The sequence below is a fragment of the Populus alba genome, chromosome 15, assembly GCF_005239225.2.
Source record: "Populus alba chromosome 15, ASM523922v2, whole genome shotgun sequence".
Taxonomy (NCBI): Eukaryota; Viridiplantae; Streptophyta; class Magnoliopsida; order Malpighiales; family Salicaceae; genus Populus; species Populus alba.
Genome location: NC_133298.1, coordinates 6,930,653 through 6,954,019, shown reverse-complemented (window position 1 = coordinate 6,954,019; position 23,367 = coordinate 6,930,653). Strand labels below are relative to the sequence as shown.

The following is a 23,367-nucleotide window of genomic DNA, read 5'->3' as shown; positions in this document are numbered from 1 at the left end:
TTCCCAACCTTCAACCTTGAGGACAAGGTGGTTTTGAAGGGCGGAGATTTGTTGCAGGAAGAACCAACGAACTAAAGCAAATGGAGGGAAAGTCGGTTACAACAGCTGGAAATTCTGTTACACCCAACACGCACCGTTTTATTTACATGCATTACACACGCTTCCTGTTTTACGCACCGTTTCAATAACAGACAACACGTGTTAAGTCATTTACACAGCATGCCTATATTAAAGGCAATTGTAACAAGTTACAGTTACGTGAAAAATATATACAATTGAATTCTGTTTCTTCTCTTGCTCTCTAATCTCTTTCTCTGCTTAATTCTGTGATCACTTCCCACTCTTCCTTCATCTTTTCATCAAGCCATTCTGTCAATCCTCCTCCCATCCCTTTACACCTGCACCAAGCATTGAAGCTTTGCAGCTGAGTGCTTGTCGGAATCCTCCCCGACAAGTGATTGTTGGAGAGGTCCAAGAAAGCCAGAAAATTTAGAAAAACCATTGTGAGGGGAATCACTCCTGATAATTGGTTTCCTGACAAGTCAAGTGATTCCAACTGTTTCAACTGCCCAATCTTTAGAGGGATTTCTCCAGTCAAATTATTTCCGGATAAATTCAGTGCAAGCAACAGTAAGAGTCCTGTTATTTCTTCTGGAATTTCACCTGTTAATTTATTTCTTGCAAAATTAATGATCCTCAAAAGTCCTAGTGTGTTTCCATAACATCCTCTCTTCCTTTCCATCCAACCCTGATCTTATTCTGATATATATCATAGCCACCTCCATCCCGCTTGTAAAGGGGCATGTAAGGCGTACTAAGAACAGCATTATTTGCAGGGAAATATTCTGACTCTGTTTTTTGAACCATGGAAGTGAGGTTATTAAGGCACTTTGGAATGACTCCTGAGATATTGTTTAGAGATAGGTCCAAGATCCGAATATTTGATAGGTGACAAAGATTTGGCGGTATGCTTCCACTGAATCCATTAGATTGTAGGGAAAGGATTTTCAGAGATGGCATCCTTTCTCCTATCCAACCTGGTATTTCTCCTTGCAACTTATTTGAGCTCAGGTCTAAAAATACTAGAGAACTACAATTCCTCAAAGACAAAGGTAATTCTCCAACAAAGCTATTATTATGCAAACTTAATGTTTGAAGATGGCGCATTAATCCAATGGAGCTGGGAATTTTACCCGAAAAGTTGTTGCTGGCCAAATTCAAAACACCTAGACTTCTGAAATTCATTACACAATCAGGAATCCATCCCGTCAACAGGTTATTTGAGAGGTCAAGGACAATGAAGGTATTACTTTCAATATTACATAGAAAAGAAGCTGGACCTGAAAACTTATTGTAAGAGAGAAACAAGGTTGATGCGATATTTGATGAAAAAAGTGGTAATGGACCCTCAAACTGGTTGGAACTCAAATCTATCTCTAGAATATTGGAATATTTTGATGAGAAATCTGGCAAAATTCCACTCATCTTGTTGTGAGAAAGGTTTAAGTATTTCAAGTTGGAATTCGACAAGTTCCAAAACCAATTAGGGATTGTATCTGAAATTCTCGTGTTCGAGATATGCAGCTTCATTAAATTATTTTGATTTCGCAGCCATTGAGGGAAACAAGGACCCAGATCACAAGACGAAAGAAGTATGTGAATCAATTGAAAAGAAGGAGCCCAATTAGACTCAAATTTCAAAGCTAGAGAGTTACCAGATAAATCCAATACCGTTAATTTGGAGAGATTTGAAAAGTGAGCTTCAGACATCACACCTTGTAGGGAATTCCCTCCAACATGCAATTTCTCGAGCTGAGATAGGCTTCCAATACTTTCAGAAACATTCCCATCTAATCGATTGTTACTAATCACCAACTCTCTCATGGAAGTGAATCTTGTGATGTCTAGCAGTGAACCTTTAAGCTGATTTCCGTTTAGTTGTAGAATTTGTAGTGAGCTCTCCACGCATCCATGCCAGTCTTGAAACAACTGAGGCAGCTCTCCAGTGAGATTGTTTTCACTTATATTCAGTACATTTAAATTGCACATACGCCCAAATGAACTCAAATCACCTTGTAATTGGTTATTGGATAGATCAAGAGTCCTAAGAGAAGTCATGTTTGTGAAAGCATCTGGAATTGAACCTTGTAAATGGTTATTTGAGAGGTTAAGATCAACAAGGCTGTTACCGAAGTTGGCCAACCAATAGAATATTGAAGATGTAAGCTGGTTATCAGAGAAATCAACGATAGCAAGAGATTCAGAGGAGTTTACAAGAGAAAGAGCTGAGAAAGAACCGATAATTGAAAGGTTAAAGCCACTCAGATCAAGATGAGTAACATGACCAGTTCGATTGTTGCATCCAACTCCTCTCCATTTGCAGCAATCCCTCTTCTCTTCTTCACTTCCCCAGGTTGAAAGAAGACCAGAGTCATCAATAAGGTCTTCTTTAAACTTGAGAAGGGCTTGTCTCTCCCTCTCTATGCACTCGAAAGTTGCCCCTTTCACTCCAGAAAAGAACCCAGGTGCAAGTTTCATGAGCAACAGAAGCACAATAAGCACAAAAAGAAGATGAAACGACTTGTCGTGATTTATCAGCAGCATGATCACAAAAAAAGATAATATCGAAGTGGGTATGGAAGTAATAATTGAGAGCAATGAGAATTTGGCGGGTAATTTAACTTTGAATATCCATTCACTTCACAACTGCTCTATATATAATATTAAATCTCTTTGGACGCTTACTGATAGGGTGTTTAAAATGAAAGATGCCTAAGCTTCCACGTGAAGTGCAAGTCTTGATCAATGGAAATTATTTAGAGCATCAAGTCTTGGTCAAGGTCATCAATAGCCCACACATTCTCTCTTTCCTTTCTTTGGTTGCACCGTTGTGGTTTAAAAATATTTTTTAAAAAAATAATTATATGTTTTAAAATTATTTTAATATATTAATATAAAAAATATTTAAAAAAAAAATTATTTTAATATATTTTTAAACAAAAATACTACCTAGTTACTTTTATGATAAATATTTTTTTTTGCATCAACTTATATTCTGGAGTATTAAATTATATTCTAGAGGGGATATTATAGTCAACTTGTTCTTTTTTATAATTACGAACTTAAATCTATTACTCATGTTTTTCTTGTCCTTTTTTTTTTTTTTTAATAATTTTTTTAAAAATAATTTTTACTCATGTGATTTTTAAATTTATCTGTTCATAGGATGAAAAGAAAGTCGTGGATATTGATTTGAGCGTTGATGAAAAGCAGAAGATGCTACCGTGTTCTACAAATCTCCACGTGGCCAAAACACTGCTTCTCTAAATTTATTTGGACATTTATTAATAATATGTGCCCCTTACTTTTGGACAAAGATTTTCAAGTCACCTTTGTGTTTAAGAAGATGCCGCGTGAAAAAAAATAATTTCAATGTTTCAATGTTTTATTCATCTTATTATGTTGTCTATAGCCTTAATTTCATAGGCAAAAACCATTTAATGTTTTCCTAAAAAAAATTTATTTGGATATATTGTTTTTGTTTTTCAAAAAAAAATTAAAAAATATTTTTTAAAAAAATTATTTGCTTTAAATTAATTTTTCTTTGATACTTTCACATCATTTATCATTTTTAAGTGTTAATGTCAAAAATAATTTTTTAAAAAATAATAAAAAATTATTTTAACACATTTTTAAATAAAAAAATATTTTAAAAAAATAATCTCTACTACATTGCTTAATATCCTCTAATCATGCATGCCCCATGCTTTTAGGCAAAGAATTTTAAAGTCATCAATATGTTTAAGAAGATGTCACTTGCAAAAAATGGTTTAAATGGTTTAGATGCCTTATTTATCTTATTATATGGTCTTAGCCTTAACCTCATAGGTAAAAACCATTTATTGTTTCCCTAAAAAAATTTATTAGGATATATTTGTTTTTTTAAAAAAATATATTTTTAAAATCATTTAAATATTTTTTCTTTGCTTTGAATTAATTGTTTTAGTGCTTTCAGATTATTTTAATGTGCTAATGTCAAAAATAATTTTTTAAAAAAATAAAAACTATTATTTTAATACATTTCTAAACAAAAAAAAAATTAAAAAATAATTTTTACAATACTATTAAACATCCTCTAATCGTGAGTACCCCATGCTTTGGGGCAAAAACTTTTCAAGTCATTAATATGTTTAAAAAGATGCCATGTGGAAAAAATAATTTCAATGGTTCACATGCCCTATTTATCTTATTATGTGATTTATAGCCTTAACCTCATAGGCAAAAATCATTTATTGTTTCCCTAAAAAGTTTTTATTTAAAAATATTTATTTTTATGTTTCAAACATATTTTTAAAAAAAAATTAATTTTTTTTTACTTTAAATGAATTTTATTTTATTTTTTAAAATCATTTTAATGTGCTAATATAAAAAATAATTTTTAAAAATAAAAAATAATAATTTAATACATTTTTAAACTAAAAAAAAATTTAAAAATCAATCTCTACTACACTATTAAAGATTCTCTAATCATGCGTGCCCTATACTTTGGGCAAAGACTTTTTAAGTCATCAGTGTGTTTAAGAAAATGTCACATGGAAAAAATAATTTAAATGATTCAGATTCCTTGTTTATTTTATTATGTGGTTTATAGCCTTAACCTTATACACGCCAAAACCATTTATTATTTTCCTAAAAACATTTATTTGGATATATTTGTTTTTATATTTTAAAATAATTTTTTTCTTTGCTTTAAATTAATTTTTTTCTTGATGTTTTCAAATTATTTTAATATGTTAATATCAAAATATTTTTTCAAAAATAAAAAATTATTATTTTAATAAATTTCTAAAAAAAAACGCAAAACATTCTCTAATTGTGCATGCCCCATACTTTTAAATAAAGATTTTTCAAGTCATCATGTGTTTAAGAACATATAAGAAATCAGCACTTCCATGTGAAGTGCTTGCCTTCATCAATGGAAATTATTTAGGGCTTCAGTCTTGCTAAAAGTCATCAATAACCCCACGGTTTCTCATTCCTCAACTACACTGTCAAACTTCGTGCTCAATATTTTGGGCAAAGATTTTTCAAGTCTTTCATGTGTTTAAAAACATGGCAATGGAAAAAATCAAAAACAATTTAATGTTTTCCTACATTTTTTTATTTGGATATATTTATTTTTGTGTTTTAAAAATATTTTTAAATAAATTAAATTTTTTTTCTTTGCTTTAAATTTATTTTTCTTTCTTTGTGTTTTTAAATCATTTTAATATACTAATATCAAAAATAATTTTAAAAACATAAAAAAATATTATTTTAATACATTTCTAAATAAAAAATATTTTAAAATATAATTTCTATTAAACATCCTGAAATTATATATGACCCATACTTTTGAGCATAGACTTTTCAAGTCTTTAGTTTGTTTAAAGAGATGTAATGTGGAAAAAATAAAAAAACATAAATTGTTTCCCTAATGTTTTTTATTTTAATATATTTGTTTTTGTGTTTTAAAAATATTTTAAAAACATTTAAAATTTTTTTTATTTACTTTAAAATAATTTTTTTCTTTGTGATTTTAGATTATTTTAATGTATCAATATCAAAAATAATTTTTTTTAAAATTAAAAATTATTATTTTAATCGATTTCTAAAATAAAAAAAAACTATTTTAACAAATAATCTCTACCACATTATTAAACATCCTGGAATTGTGCTGCCCCATACTTTTGAGCAAAGACTTTTCAAAGTCTTCAATATGTTTAAGAAAATGTCATGTGGAAAAAACCATTTATTATTTTTTTTTAATTTGTTTATTTAGATATATTTATTTTTGTGTTTTAAAAGTATTTTTAAAAAATTAAAAAAAAATTCCTTTAAATTAATCTTTTTTTCTTTGTATTTTTAGATTATTTTAATGTATGAATATTAAAAATAATTTTTAAAAAATAAAAAAAAATATGATTTTAATACATTTTTATACAAAAATATGTTTTAAAAAATAATTTTTATTATATTGTTAAACCTCTTAGAAGGAATTGTGTGTGACTTATACTTTTGGGCAAAGACTTTTCAAGTTTTTTTATGTGTTTAAGAAGATGCCACGTGGAATAAATAATTTCAATGGTTTAGATGCCTTATTTATTTAATTATGTGATTTATAGCCTTAACTTCGTATGCAAAAACTATTTACTGTTTTTTCTATAAAAAAAATTATTTTAATATATTTATTTTTGCGCGCCCCTTGCTTATGGGAAAATACTTCCAAGTCATCAGTATGTTTTTAAAAAAAGGTCTTCTGAAAGGAAATTATTAAGAGCTTCAAGTCTTCGTCAAAGTCATCAATACCCCACACGTTTTCCCATTCCTTTATTTGATAGTCATTCCCTCCCGCATCAACTTATGGTCTAGGGAGAGTAGCAAGTTCAATTTTTTTTTTTAATTTAAAAGTATATTTTAATTTATAACATTTTAATTTTTTTCTATTTAATTAGTTTATAAATTATTTAGTTTATAAATTATAAATAATTTGGTCCAACATGTGATAGAGCACGGGAAAATATGCACGTCTACTAACCTTGTAGGCAAAAACCATTCATTATTTCTCTAAATTTCTTTGGACATTTACTATAGTGGGTGTCCATTACTTTTGAGCAAAGACTTTTCAGGTTATTAATATGTCTAAGAAGATACTGCGTGGAAAAATTTAATTCAATGATTCAGATACCTTATATATCACATTATGCTGTTTCCATAAAAAAATTTATTTCCATATATTTATTTGAGTTTCAAAAATATTTTTAAAAAATTAAAATATTTTTTATTTTAAAATATATATTTTTTAATTATTTTAATATGTTAATGTCAAAATTAATTTTTAAAATATAAAAAATATTATTTTAATATATTTTTAAATACAAAATATTTTTTACAAAATCTCTACTACATTGTTAAACTTCATGCTCCATAGTCCATACTTTTGGATAAACACTTTTCAAGTCTTCAGTGTGTTTAAGAAGATGCCACATGGAAAAAACCAAAACCCATTTATTGTTTTTCTAATTTTTTTATTTGAATATATTTATTTTTGTGTTTTAAAAATATTTTTAAAAAATTATTTTTTTTCTTTGTTTTAAATTAATTTTTTTCTTTGTTCTTTTAAATCATTTTAATATACTAATATTAAAAATATTTTTTTAAAAAAACACCAAGTTACTTTCCACAATCAATCTTAGATTGATCCAAATAACTGTTAATGGCAGCACAAGTGACAGCCATATCTATGTTAAGAAGACCTCCCTTGTTATTTTCAGGGATATAAATTGTCGCACCCTAAAAAATAAATCCAATAGAGGGTTCGATTGGTGATTTTTTTTTATTTTACTGATTTGGTTCTTTGGGAGTCGCTATCTAGTATTTTGGTCACTAGGAACCCTAACTGGTTTTTCAGAGATTCTAAGGCAAGGGACTGGTTGCGTAAAGAGAAGGTATTAGCACCCCTAGTACGCCCTACCGAAGGTAAGCTGCTTGGTGTTTGGTTTGCTCTATAATCTATGGTGTTGGTGTTTTCTATTCCCGTCAATTTATTTTGGATAGAAATCTAAGGAGATTCCATGTGCTTTGAAAGCTCATTTTTCCCTTAGTATTTCAAGAGTTTGCGACTCGTAAATCGCAAGAAGGAGGAACAAATTAGAAATCTAAGAAAATTCACAACGCTTAAAAAAAAAAATCTTGCCTTAGTATTTCATACATTCACGGCTCGTAAACCGTGGAGGAAAAAAATTTGAAATTTTGAAATGTCCTCGATTATAATCAAGGCTTCTTTCAAAGATGTGTGCGGATTTATTACTCCCACTAATATTTTGGATATTCGTCCTTTAAGGATTTTTTTATCCAAACATTAGCGGTGAATAATAGATGAATTCCCCTCAAAATAAAATTTTTTATAGTTTTTGAAATATTGGCCAATACCCTTTGGAGTTTTACAAACATGTTGTAAAATCCAGAAATGTAAGAAAATAGTTTGTGTTTAAGAAATCTATGCAAAAACACATTTTCAAAGCTTCCAATATTTTTTTTTTGTAAAAAGAACATTCAAAACATGTTAGAGTATTGGCCGTATGCAACACGCAAGAAAACAATTTTTTTTTTAAAACCTTTTTTTTTTTTTTTTACAAAAACGGGTATTTTAAACACTGAATTTGTATCTCCACAGTATAAAAATAAAAATCAATAAAAAAATCATAAAAAAAATGTGCGGGAAAAATCAACAATATTTTTAAGGAAATTTTTTAGAATTTTTTTTGAAAGTAAAACGACATTTTTTATCTTTGAAAATCTTGGATATCTTGACGAAAAATCGGGTATTTTAAACACTGAATTTGTATCTCCACGGTATAAAAATACAAACCAATATAAAAAAAAAATATATATATATATATATATATATATATATACATGCATAATATAATATAATAATATAATATAATTTATAAATATATTAATATATTAAATGGGCTGGGCCGGTCTAGCTAACTGGGTCGAACTCGGCCCAAAAGGGATTAGGCCAATCTCGGCCCAACAACTAATCTACCTCGGTCTTGGCCGGACCCAGCCCAGATCGTCGGCTTGGGCCAGAAACACTCTGGCCCGTCCCAATAGTTCTGGGCCAGAAACCATCTGGCCCAGAGAAGAAAAAAGGGGGGGTAATTATTCCCCCCCCCCCGCCTCCTGCATGCAGAACAATTCTGCATGCAGGAGGCAATTTATGCAGGCTTCGGGGGAAAGAAAAAAAATGCGCAGGGGGGGAAAGGAAGCGTACCTGGCGCGGTGGAGACGATGGCTTGCTGGTGGTGGAGGCGGTGGCAGTGTCCTAACTCACGGCGGCTCCTCACGGCGATTTCCAAATAGTCCGGCGACGTCCTCTCGTTTTTTTTTGCTTGGTTTTCGTTTTCTGAATTCCCTCCCGGCTTCAAAACTTCCCCTTTGCTCTCGGTTTTTTTGGGGTTTTCGGTGACTTTCTCCTTTGTTAGGTTGTTTCTCTATCATCCTCTCTCTCTTCGGTTTTCTTTGTTTTTCTTTGGGTTCTTTTTTTTCTTCTTGTGTTCTCTCCTTTGTCTCCTTTTCTGTTACTTTGTTCTCTATTTATAGAGCCAGTGGGCGTGGCTTTTCACTGTGGAGCCAAGGAGCGGGTCGCGCAGCGGCTGGTCGGGGAGCGGCTGTCCAGGCGGGGCCTCCCTCGGTTTCGGCAACGCGGCGGGTGGTCGGCCAGTGTCTTCTGTCGGTGGCTCAATGGCGTGGGGCCTCGGTTGGTCGGTGGGCTAGAGGGACCGACAAAAATTAAACAATGCAATCTTTTCCTTCTTCCTGCTGTATGTTCGGGGGGGAAGAAGAAATGGGAACAGTGCCGTTCAAAATGGCACCGTTCAGTCTTCTCTTTTTTTTTTTATGTATGAAACGGCGTCGTTTTGGAGAAAACGCGTCGTTTCATTTAAAACAGGCGCCAAAACATTTGTTTTTGAATCAGTCCTTAATTTATCATTTGTTCTATTAAGTCCTTCAATCGAGTCCTGATTTTAAGAATAAAATTCAATTGCGTCCCTGCCAAATTCTGTCATCGCCCCTATTGTTGGCCGCGTTTTTCACTTTAGTCCTTGGCCTCTGATTTATGCAATTTAGCCCTCAATTGATCAATAAACTTTCAATTTCTTCAATTAAGCCCCTGAATCAATTCCAAACAGCCCCTTCTATCTCCGCGCCTCTTCTAATTTGGTCCCTGGTTTCGGATTTTCTCAATTAAGTCCCCAATTGGTCATTAAACTTCAATATTTATGCAATTAAGCCCCTGATTTGATCCAATAAACTCCTAAAAAATATATTTTGGCCCCAGAACTTAAATTTCTTCTAATTAAAGCCCAAATTGACTTAAAAAATCAATTTTCCTTGCAATCAAATCCTCTATAAATCCAATTAAAAATCCAATTAAGTCCATAAACATCCAAATTTGGGCTTTTCTCCTCAAAATTTAAATTTTCCTTCTAAACAGGGCCCTCATCCTTCAAGAATATACTATAAAAAATCCAATCTTTGTATTTTTATACTCCTTGACCAATTTTCTGACCATCTTCTGAGTGCTTCTGCCTTCCGTTATTTTCTAACCTCCTTTGGCTATTTATTTTATTTATTTTTGTGGGGACCCGAAAATGGGTTACAACATAAATGTTTCCGGATCTCTTCAAAACACTATCAAGTTTCGAGACAGAGTATGTACAACTACATGTTTGTAGCAAGAAACAAAGACAATTCAGGAACATTTTTTACTACATTTCACTAGGAAGAGCACCATAAACAGGCAATATGATCAATTCAGGAACATTTTTTCATAATCCTTTCATCCTCTCATAAAGAGACTGACATGCAAAATCAATCTCCTCATGCCCTGTCAAGAATAGAAGTATGTCACCTTCAAGTTCTGTCAAGTGGATTTGCAAGACACTAATCAGAGATGCATCTAAGTAGTCACTTTTTGGCTGTTTGTGTTGTATTAAACTAAATCCAAAAGAGTAAGGATGACAACCACCGATTGCAACTACCAACTACTAACTGCAGTCGTCAATACACCATCACCAACCATTAGATAGTTAAGTTTGATTTTTCTTACTTTCAATTTGTGTATAAATAGATACTTAAATTTATGCTATTATGTATGAGAAATATAAGAAAGAAACACTAAAGAGAAAAAGAGGGTTTGTTTAAGAGCTTTTAGTTATTTGTAAGTTTTTTGTTGTTAAAATAAAATAATGTGTTTTATCCTATCTGAATATTTCAAAGCCACTACTAGTGATCTTTCCCATCAATAGTTTGGTGTACAATATCTCCATGGGAAATGTTCATAAAATTAAGTCAAGGTTGATGTATAAGATTAGCTGGATATATATATTTTATAATTTTATAATTAATAATACTTAATGAACACAAAGAAAAGAGAGAGAATCAGTTCGAAAGTTTTCACTTAAATTCTTTTTAATTCTCACTCTTCTGTCTTTATTATTTGTGTATATCTCTCATATATTACAAGTAGCGATATAACTTAAACACTACTAGAAATTTGCTTAATAGCAACGGATTTATCGACGAAATATTTATGTCGGTAATTTGAGGTTGAAATTACCGACAAAACTTTTTCCGTCCATAAGAAACTTTCCATTGGTAGTTGTCGATTGAATTACAGATGGAAAGTTTAAAATTAAAAAAAAAAAAAAGACGGGTCGCTGACGTAGAGGTTTTGGCTGGGTGATTTTTACTGAAGGATTCAAAACGGTAGCCCCATATAGTGACGTGACCAGTTCACCGTTAAAAATGCCGACAGAATCACCGAGAGATTTGAAATGGCAGATCTGTACATTGACGTGACCAGTTCACCATTTAAAATGTCGATGGAATCACCGAGGGATTAGAAATGGTAGATCCGTACGGTGACATGTCGATTTTTTTTGTCAGAATAGCTAACAGAATAATCCGTCTGTGAGTCCGTCGGAAAAAGTTAATATATGCCCTCTCTGTCGACCCTCTCCTCCCCTATTTCTCCTTCTTCCTAATCCCAACTCTCCCCATCTGCAAACAACCAGCCCCCCCTCCCCCCCCCCAAACAAAAATCTCCCTCATCTCAACACACCAAGTTATATTTCTTAAAGTTTTGTGGTCACAACATCCGCATTCTGATTTACCGACGGATTTTATTAATTTTTGTAAGTAATTCTATCTTTTTAAATTTTAACATTTAAATGTCAATTTTATTTTTTTTTAGTATATGTATTTTGTTAGTAGATGTATATGTTTTCTTGTTATTTCTCAAACAAACTTGTAGTATATGAATGTATAATTTTATACCTATTATGGTTTGTTTTAGATTTTATAAGATTGTATTTGTTTGTAAATTGTTAAAACTTTATGGAATTACCAAATTACATATGCTGTTTTGAAATAATTAATAGTTTGCTTAATGGGTTCGTTTTAAGTTTTATCAATGGTATTACGGAGTGGTAATTTTCATAAATTTTTATATATTAATTTGTATGGACATTGATAAATTATAATGAATATTTAATATTTATGAGAAGTTATGATTGGTTTGTTGGATAATGTCGAGGTAAGGTAATATTTTTGCAAGTTTATTTACCTAACTTAGTTCATTAATATATGATGTCATCATAATTTTATAGAGATTCGATATAAGTCATGGATGTATCGAGAGTTACCCCAAGGATTGCGGAGGATGGATTATTGTAATGGGGTTCAGGGTTTTATTAATTTCGCAACATCTATTCCCATAAATTTTACTGGAGGCGGTATTAGATGTCCATACAGGAAGTGTCAAAATAAAAAAGTATCTGCATCCAGATGTTCTAATGATGCATCTTCTACACAAAGGGTTTATGGAGAATTACCAGTGTTGGTATGCACATGGAGAAGTATTTGTTAGTAAGAGGAGAATGAGAGAAACGGTGTTGGGGTCAACTTCTAGTGCTAGCAACGTGCATGAAGCAACAAATAACAACACTAATCCTTACAGAAATATGGTTATGGATGCAATGAGAATGAATCAAGGTAATGTCAGTCAATGTCCAATCGTAGAAGAAGAACCTAATGCAGATGCATCTAGGTTTTTTGATTTGTTGAAAGATTCTAACGAACCATTATGGGATGGCTACACAAACCATAGTAAATTATCGGCCGTAGCACAGGTGTTCACCATCAAGTCATATCACGGGTTGAGTGAGGCCGGGTATGACAAAATTATTGAATGGGCGAGAAGCATTTTACCTGAAGGGAACAGGCTGAAAGAGAACTTCTATTCTGTGAAAATTGACATGTGCCCCAACTTCTGCATGTTATACTACCTTGAAAATGCTGAGATGACTAAGTGCATGACATACAGGCATTCCCGTTACAAACCCAGAACTGGCAGGGAAAAGACTCTAGTGGCATATAAAAAACTTAGATACTTTCCGATCACACCTAGACTGCAGAGGTTATTCATGTCATCAAGGACTGATGAGCACATGACATGGCACCAAACACATGATGTGGTTGATGGTGTGATGATGCATCCTTCTGACGGCGAAGTGTGGAAACGCTTTAACAGTGTGCATCCTCACTTTTCAGCTTAATCAAGGAATGTGTGTCTTGGGTTGTGTACAGACGGATTCAACCCATTGGGTTATTTGTTGCTCCTTATTCTTGTTGGTCGGTCATACTCACAGTTTATAACTTGCCACTGTAATGTATATGAGGCCGGAGTTCATGTTTTTATCTACTGTCATACCCGGTCTAAGCAGCCCGGGGCAGAATATAGATGTTTGTCTTCGACCGTTAATTGATGAGGTGGCACAGTTGTAGTCCTCCAGAGCTCTGACTTATGATATATTGAGGAAACACAATTTCCTTATGAAGGCGGCTTTGATATGGACTATCAATGATTTTCCAGTTTATGGAATGCTTTCTGGTTAGAGCACGCATGGGAAACTCGCATGTCCATACTGCATGGAAAACAACAAGGCATTCACGCTAGCACACAGAGGTAAAGCTTCTTTTTTTTACTATCATCGTCGCTTCTTGCCACTTAATCTCAGATACAGAAAGAACAAAAAAGATTTCTTTGTTGATAGAGTTGAAAAAGATGTTGTATCCCCGCGTCTTTCTGGTAAAGAATTGCATGATGTTGTATCAGAGTACAGTGACATTATGTTTGGCCTTCAATCAGGTAAGCAAAAGTTTTCTGGTTTTGGTTTGACCCATAATTGGATAAAGCGAAGTATCTTTTAGGAGCTTCTTTATTGGAAGACCAATCTGCTCCACCATAACCTTGATGTCATGCACATCGAAAAAAACATGTTTGAGAACATTTTTAACACCGTCATGGATGTGAAGGGGAAGACAAAGGACAACATCAAGGCTAGATTGGATATAGCTTTATACTGTAACCATAAAAATATGAAGTTGGTTTATGATGAGTCACAGGTTGTAAAACCAAGAGCAAGCTTCATGTTAGAGAAAAATGCACAACTGCTAGTCTACAAATGGCTTAAGAGTCTGTGTTTTCCGGATGGACATGCATCGAACATATCAAGGCTGGTTAATATAGAGGACTACAGATTGTATGGAATCAAGAGTCATGACTGCCACGTGTTTATACAAACACTCATCCCATTAGCTTTTCGTCATTTGTTGCCAAAGGGAATATAGGATGCACTGACGGAGATTAGTCATTTCTTCAGAGATATATGCTCTAGCAAGTTGAATGTTGAGCACATTGAGAGGCTTCAAACGAATATCGTCGATACATTATGCAAACTTGAGATGATATTCTCTCCATCATTTTTTGACTCAACGGAGCATCTCCCTATACGTCTACCATTCAAGGAAAAAGCTGGAGGACCAGTCCAGTATAAATGGATGTACCCATTCGAACGGTTAGATATTACAATTACAATGTAATTCATATATAAAAATATTTTCTATATTTTTCTTAATTGAAAATACTTGATTAATTCAATGCAGGTACTTGTTTAATCTTAAGAAAAAGGTTAAGAACAAGGTGCATGTTGAGGCTTCGATATGTGAGGCTTATATTGTTGAGGAGATCTCAACATTTATCTCATACTATTTCGAACCCCATCTGAGAACGAGAATCAATCGCGTTCCACGGCATGATGATGGTGGTAAAGTGCCTTCTAGTAGGGACTTGTCAATATTCTCTAATATTGGACGACCCACACCTAAAAATACCGTAAGAGGAAGATATTTGTCGGAAATAGAGTTCAAACAAGCACACAACTATGTTCTTTTTAACTGTGATGAGCTAAGACATTTTATTCAGTAAGTTTATATATGTGTAATATTAATTAAAATTTGTTAGTAATATATTGTTAATTATATATTGTAATATCATTCACTCATTATCACTTGCAGGCAACATCGATAATATTTGCTCTCCAATAACTCACAACTCACCGAATCCCAAATCTTTTAATTACAAGATGAATAATTTGCCACGTGGTTCAAAACACATGTAAGCAATATCACAAACTCATTCTAACTTGCAAAATTACTGTATGTATGCATGTCATTACGATATTCTTGTTCATTTACTTTTTATTGATGTACATTACATACAAGGTTGATCAAATAGGAAGGAGTGCGCCTAAGTCATTGTCTTCACTAAGCCTGGGACCTGAAAGAAAAGTTAAGTGCTACAACGGTTATTTTGTCAATGGATATGTTTTTCGTACTGAAGAATACGGACAAGGAAGAAAGACATACAACAGCGGTGTTTGTGTTAAGGGATCCACTAGTAGTGAGTTAGAAGTTGACTACTATGGTATATTAGAAGAGGTCGTTGAACTGCAATATCATAGTGAGCAGAGTAGAGTGTTTTTATTCAAATGCTATTGGTATGACACGACTAACTGAGGAATCAGAGTTGATCCGAACTATGGTCTGGTTGAAATCAACTCAAAAGCTAGACTCTAACATAAACGATGTCTTTGTTTTCGCAAAGCAATGTCAACAAGTTTATTACACATATACCCCTTCATTTAGAAAGGATTGATCAAGAGTGGATTGGTTGTCCATTTTAAAAACAAAACCCCGAGGTCGTATGAGGTTTTTCAGGATGAGAACGAAGACACAAATGTGCGAGATGAAGTCTTTCAAGTTAGTGAGTTGGTTGAACCATATCGAGTTGCTTCTTCAATTGAATTGGAAGAAAATTCAAATTTTCGTGTTTTCGATGGTAGTCTTGTTGATGTTGACATAGAGGAGTTGAATGTTGTTTTGAGCTCTAGCAGACAAGCAAATGTCGACAAAGATGATATCCATATTGAAGATTGCGATGAAGGTGATGACTATTCAATTGATGACGAAGAAGAAGAAAATTTTGACTAACTATCAAAATGAAGCCCTGTGTAAAACCCTTTTTTTTCATGTAATTTAGATTATGGATGATATATCTTGTAACACGAAATATTTATTTTTGAAGCACTGCTGTTATTGTTTTTTGTGATGGACAATTTATCATTTAAGTTTTTGCAGAAAGGTAAATAGGCAATACAAATACAACCTTTCTTATACAATGCAACAATTATCGACGTCCATACCGACGCATAAACGTCTGTCAGCATTTCACAGAGAGTTAAAAAATAATTACATGAAATGCCACAATCACCGATGTTAATACCGATGGATTCGAGTCCGTCAGCATTTCACAGAGAGTTCGAAAATGATTACATGAAATGCCACAATCACCAACACCGATACCGATGGATTAACGTTCGTCGGCATTTCACATAGAGTTCGAAAATAATTACTTGAAATGCCACAATCACCGACTTTATTACCGACAGATTATCGTCCGTTGGTAAGTTGTCGGCGGGTCAATGTTACCGATAAAAATACCGACGGACTGCGCAAATTCCAAAGGTGGTGCATTAAATGCATCTCTGATCGCGTCAGCTTGTTGACGAAATTACCGACGAACCACGAAAAATATGGAGGGTAATTAAAAATTTTGGTGCGAAATTCAAAAATTACCTACGAATTTTTGACACTTCATAAACGGAATAAATTAAAATAATAATAATTTTTTATTTCCGTCGGTGAATCCGTCGGTAAAACTGCCCTATAAGTTCAAGCAACCGCCCCTTTAGTTTATTTTTTCTTCTCCTCCATTTATCACCTTAAATTTTGATTTTTTTTTTTCCTCTCAATTCTTCAAAGCTTTCACCTAGAATCTCTAGCAAGATTTCTTGTGAATCTTCATCAGATTAAAAGGTATGTGTTTCTTCTATTTCATTTTACTTTAAGGGTTATTTTTTTTAGCTATTTTTATTTTTGTTATGTTTTTTGTTTTGGTGTATTTTTTGTAATGTAGATAAAGTTTTGAATTCAACACATTATTAAGGTACGCATATTTCATCCTAAAGTCTATAGTTTTTTTTTAATTTATTGAATATTTTTTAATGTTGTATTGGTATAATTATTATTAGTTAATTTGTTTAATATTTATTGTTAATGTTGAATTTACCTTAGAATTAGTAATTGAATATGTTTGAATAATTAGTAATTTTACTCTATTATTGCATGATTTGTGTTTAATTATTTCCATTGATTTTAATTGTTAGTCTAGAATGTTTTTAAAATTTATTGAATATATTTTATTGTTGTATTGGCATAATTATTGAATAATTTGTTGAATTGTAATTGTTAATGTTGAATTTACCTTAGTATTAGTAATTGAATATTTGGAATAATTATTAATTTTACTCTATTATTGCATGATTTATGTTTAATTTTTTCCATTTATTTTAATTATTAGTCTAGAGTTTTTTTAAAAACTTTATTGAATATATTTTATTGTTGTATTGGCATAATTATTGAATAATTTGTTGAATTGTAATTCTTAATGTTGAATTTACCTTAGGATTAGTAATTGAATATGTTGGAATAATTAGTATACATTGGATCAATTGGTTGTGGCTATTGTTAATATGTACAACTTTGTGGATTTAAGTAGTATCCAATATAAGAGAGATGCTGTCGATTTGTTTTTAACATTTGAATCTAATTATATAATTATTTGTATAGAATTGTGTAGATGCGTAGAATGAAAACCAAAGTTGGTCACTTACGTATGGTCGCAGCTAGTTCGTCTAACAACGAGGATGATATTTTCTTAGGTGCCTCTCAAGAAGAGGCACCTAAACCACCTATATTGTCAACCGATGCTGCCTTTTCCAGCGCTAGTTCACAGTTGAGAGGCACCTAAACCACCTATGCCGTCAACCGATGATGCCTCTTCCAGCGTTAGTTCACAGCTCAGAGACAGCGTGCCTTCACAGCGGAATCAATTTACCCGCAAGTATGAGGCACAGTGGAAGGACGACCTTTCAATGTAAGTTTGTTAAGGTTTTAGTCTTAAAACAAATTACAACATAATTTATGAAGTAATCACTATTTCATTAATTTCATTTATTTTCAAGTTCACAAACATTGAGGCCACTCAAGTAATATCATCGGCGTTTAAATCGTCGATGGAGATTTCATTGTTTCAATGGAGTCAAATATCCAAGCATCCTGAATGGATGCCTCAAATCAATGCATGGTTTGACAGATTTGAGGTTGGTGTTAATTTATAATTTTCAGCTTATTTCTAATAAATTATTAATATAATTGTAAATAAATTATTATTTTTATTTAAAATTAATTATTTATACACATGACAAATTCTACTGGGACAATGAGCATAACACTATTATGAGGAGGGTGTGGGAAAATCACGCGGCAACTAAGTAACATCGAAACAATACAAGATTTTTTTTAGACAGAAATTTATGTTTTGAAATGTAATTTTTTGTTGCATGAAGTAGGTTGCGTGATTTTTGATATGGAGCACAAAAAAGGGCAAAAAAAACCGCGATAGATAAGGGGTTCCAAGGCTGGAACGATGTTGCGGTTTGGAGGGATTTCAAACCAAAATACATCCTGGATGATATATGGTCGCACTATCTTGAGCACGTGACGTCTGAGCAGTTCACACGATGTTCACAGTCCGGTGCTGGCAACCATAATCGGCCAATTCATGGCTCTACAACAATGCACACCGGCGGCTCCGTTCCGTTTGCTGTACATGCAAAACGGATGGTAAGATTAATTTAAATGAAATATATCATTAAATTAATTTGTTGTTAATAAATCTTTTTTCGTTATAAGCCACGTCTCTTGGACGTGAGCCAAGCCCGATGAAGTTGTTTGTGGAGACGCACTTGCGGAGTCAAGACCGCCAAAAGAGAGTGCAACCGTTTGTTGATAACTGTGCTCAACATTTATGGTATGTTTGTTCAACCATTTTATTTTGTAAGTTATTATGTTTATTGAAATGAATATGATGATTACCTTCTTTTCTTTTCTTTTTTCAGAATACCTATAATAATCGGTTAAGGGAGAGATACGGGGACGATACTTTGACTCATCTGGAATTCGATCCAGATTTGTGGATGGAGGTTGGATTGTTAGGTGCACCCGATAAACATCAGGTTTACGGGCTCTCCAACACTACTGTTGACAACTTGGGGTCAGCCCGTAGTGCTTCAATTGTTAGGAGCACCCAATCAATATCGAGCTCCCAATCTAAGGAGTTCGTGGCCTTGCAGCAACACACGACTCAGCTTACCAAAAAATACGACCACCTATCAGAGGCGTACACACAACGTAAAGTGTCTCAAGCACAACAAAGAGCGGAGTCTAAACAACAAAAAGCAGCTTATGAACAGCTTCGCAAAATGGTCATAAATATGGCATCATAGAGTGGAACATGTGCGCCTAATCCTTTTTGGCCGTATAATCACCAGCCTCCTCCTCCTCCTTTATATTAATTTGTAATAAACATTATTTACCTTTAAAATTTCATTTAATATTTTTTTTGAAACACATTCAGTTTGTAATGAATATTATTTAACTTTGATTTTTTGTTTTTGATGTTTAATATAAATTTTATTTGCATAATTGGTTTTTATTACCATTAATTTATATAATTTTATATTTTATATTCTAAATAATTTTTAAAAAAAAAATTTAGAAAAAACTATTACAAGGGGTTTTACCGACGGAATGAATCCGTCAGCATTTGACAGTAGCTGCCACAATCATCGACGACTTTCAAAACGGATACATTCGGTCGGTAATTCATACACTCACCGACAGCTTTACCGACAGACTAAATCCGTCGGCATTTGACAGTAGCTGCCACAATTACCGACGAATTTATAGATGGATATATCCAGTCAGTATTTCAAACACTCATCGATAAATTTACTGACGGTATGTGTCCGTCGGAAAATCATGCTATCACCGACGAAATAAATTCGTCGGTATATTTCAAGCGGGAATTTTTTTTTTTTGGCACGCAAATTCCGTCTGTAAAGCCATCAGCAAATGGTTTTTTTGTGTTTCTGACCGATATAGCGACGGAATGTGGAATTACCGATGAAAGGAAAGCCGATGGACGTATTTCGTCAGTGAAGATGTCGGTAAATAATTTATCGACAAACTCATAATCACACACCGACATAATATTTCCGTCGGTAAAACTGTGAAATCTTGTAATGAAACATCATAGCAGGAAAAAAAAAAGATTTTTTGACCAAAGCACAAAGGATTAAAAACTTGAGGGAGCTAGACTGAAAAAATGGTCATGGATATTGATTCGAGTGTTGATGAAAAGTAGAAGATGCTACCGTGCTCTCCAAGTCTCCTTTAGCATATTAGTAATTTTAGGAGAAAAGAAAACATGTGGACAAAGTGATGGTGTTCTTCATCCAGCATGTCGGCTTCATAATAGATTGGTGAAGGAAATCAATGGATTGAGATTTGATGGACATTGAAAGGTACAATTGCAAGAATGAGATGAGAGAGGCTAAAGGATAATGAAAATTTGGGATGAGCTTTTGGGATAAACAGAAATTCTTTATTATTATTATTATTATTATTATTATTATTTGTTTAAGACAACGGGTTAAGATATGACACCTGAAAAAAATAATTTTAATGGTTCAATGCTTATTTATCTTATTATGTGGTCTATAACCTTAATTTATAGGCAAAAACCGTTTCTCTAAAAAAACTTTATTTCCAAAAAATTAAATTTAGTTGAATCTAGTTGAGTTCATGGTCAGCTCACGAGTTTGACGAATTAAACCACAACGTTGAAGCTATTATTTTTTTTTTTCTAATATTGCTTCTTTCTTTACTTGTATCTTCTTTTAATATTTTTTTAAAATAATTTTTAAATTTATTTTTTAATTAATATCCCTCATATGTAATTTTTTTTATTTAATATTTTTATAGAGATTATTTTTAAATGGTATTGTGCATATTTAATTGAAAAAATTATTCTTATTCATCTATATTTTTTTTTATCATTTGTATTGAAGAACTTTATTTTTCAAAATTAAAATTTTTAATTTTCATATAATATTTCTAATATGTGTAGCCTTACATAATATTTTTTATTTTTATTTTATTTAATCAATTTAATATGTATGTTTATTTTGAATATTGTTTGATTTATTAAAAAATAATTTTAATAAAAAAATTCAATAAACATAGCCGTGTAAATATATTATCTTGCAAGATTAAATGTCTTGATATATACCTGATTCTTGATTCTTGATTTTTTCAAGTTTTATTTTTAAATATTATTAATAATTTTTATCTCATTTATTAATCCACGTATATCTCGACTTATTTGATTATATGAGCTTTTTGATTTACATTTAAAAACTTTTTTATATATAAAAATACATTAAAAAGCCTGCATATATAATATTTTTTTTATGAGAAATTCTAATGGCTAGTGTGGTCTGTAGACTGAACCTCATAGAAAATCTACTGATACAATGTATACGCAAAAACCATTTACTGTTTCTCTAAATTTCTTTCGACAGTTACTTGTGCGTGCCCCTTACTTCTGGGAAAAGACTTCCAAGTCTTCCTGAATGGAAATTATTTTTGGATGAGAAATTCTAATGGCTAGTGTGGTCTGAAGCCTGAACCTCATAAATAGAAAATCTACTGATACAATATTGTATACGCAAAAACCATACTGTTTCTCTAAATTTCTTCCGACAGTTACTTGTGCGTGCCCTTTACTTCTGGGAAAAGACTTCCAAGTCATCAATGTCTTAAAAAAAATGTCTTCCTGAAAGGAAATTATTGTCTGGGCAGACCTGCACTTGGAGAGAGATCTTGGGAAGGCCATGGAGAGTGCTTCAAAGTTTGTCAAGGAGAGGGTGGTGAATAAGAAAGTGACGAGTGATTCGAGGAAGGATTTCTTAGATGTTCTGCTTGAGTTCAGAGGCAGTGGAAAAGACGAGCCTGATAAACTTAAGTCATTATATTGTATAAGTCAAGGTCGATGGATATAATTTCTTTTATTTTTTATTATTTTATAATACTTAAAGTGTAACTAATAATACTTCCATAAACACAAAGGAAAGAGAAATAATAATAAAAATGGTTCAGTTGCCTTATTTATTTTATTATGTTGTTTCCAAAAAAAAAAAAAAATTGGATATATTTATTTTTTATTTTCAAAAGTATTTAAAAAATAATAATTTTATTATTTTAAACAAATTTTTTTCTTCTTTCAAATTATTTTAATATGTTAATGTTAAAGTTAAATTTTAAAATTAAAAAAAATATTATTTTAATATATTTTTAAATAAAACACATTTAAAAAAACTCAACTACACCATCAAACTTTGTGCTCCATACTTTTGGGAAAAGACTTTTCAAGTCTTCAGCGTGATTAACAAGATGGCACGTTGAAAAAACCGAAAACAATTTAATGTTTCCCTAATTTTTTTTATTTGGATATATTAATTTGTTTTTGTATTTTAAAAATATTTTTAAAGAAATTAATTTTTTTTCTTTTCTTTAAATTATTTTTTCTTTGTATTTTTAGATTATTTTAATGTACTAATATCAAAAATAATTTTTTTAAAATAAAAAAAAAATATTATTTTAATATATTTCTAAAAAAAAATCTTAAAAAATAATTTGTACTACATTGTTAAACATCCTAGAATTACATGTGCCCCATACTTTTGGGCATAGATTTTCCAAGTCTTGAGTGTGTTTAAAAAGATATCACGTGGAAAAACCAAAAATCATTTACTGTTTTTTTATTTTTTTTTATTTGGATATATTTGTTTTTGTATTTTAAAAGTATTTTAAAAAAAATTAATTTTTTTCTTTAAATTAACTTTTTTTTAATAATTTTAGATCATGTATTAATATTAAAAATAATTTTTTAAAAAATTTAAAAAATATTATTTTAATATATTTTAAAAAAAAAAAAAAAAAACATCTTTATACTATTAAACATCCTAAAATTATACGTGCCCTACGCTTTTAGGCAAAGACTTTTCAAGTTTTCAGCGTTTTTAAGAAGATGCCTCAGTTTCATTTTCATTGGTTATCCATTGGTATAATGCCCTCCTCCAGGCACCAAATTCTTGACTCAGCACTTGGATGTGTACCTTTCCCTCAGCCTCAAACGGTCTCGGACTGGAGCTTTCTTTGAGACGAAAAGAAATATAAAAAAATTAGAATCCAAGTGATTTTACCAAATAAACTATTACTAAGATTGATCCAAATAACTGTTATGTTTTGGACGTAGCTTATTGTGATAGTTTTTTTTGGTCAAGTTAGAGTTTCCAGATGAAAACATAGGCTTAATCTAAGTTGAAGTATATACATGTCAAGCTTTTCAGGAAGATAACATGGGCAAAAACCCGATGTCATTTGGAT

General features: G+C 31.8%; 1 protein-coding gene and 2 pseudogenes across 1 annotated transcript; 2 read left to right on the top strand and 1 right to left on the bottom strand.

The window, feature by feature from the left end:
* Window positions 1-411: 411 nt before the first annotated feature.
* LOC118057174 (receptor-like protein EIX2) lies at window positions 412-2,688 on the bottom strand. The gene is made up of 2 exons (XM_073405030.1): window positions 2,311-2,688; window positions 412-2,226 (listed from the first exon to the last, which is right to left on the bottom strand). Exons 1-2 carry the CDS (start codon window positions 2,602-2,604, stop codon window positions 706-708), a joined length of 1,815 nt encoding a protein of 604 aa, XP_073261131.1. The 5' UTR covers window positions 2,605-2,688; the 3' UTR covers window positions 412-705.
* A 10,412-nt stretch (window positions 2,689-13,100) lies between these two features.
* Window positions 13,101-13,824, top strand: LOC140954654 (uncharacterized; annotated as a pseudogene).
* Window positions 13,825-13,890: 66 nt separating this feature from the next.
* On the top strand, window positions 13,891-14,881 carry LOC140954653 (uncharacterized; annotated as a pseudogene).
* Window positions 14,882-23,367: the final 8,486 nt, after the last annotated feature.

Coding starts and splice junctions, on each gene's coding strand:
- LOC118057174 (XM_073405030.1), bottom strand. CDS start 2,604: ATGCTGCTGATAAATCACGACAAGTCGTTTCATCTTCTTTTTGTGCTT. Junction 2,227..2,310: donor TTGATCTGAGTGGCTTTAAC/CTTTCAATTATC, acceptor TCTGATAACCAG/CTTACATCTTCAATATTCTA.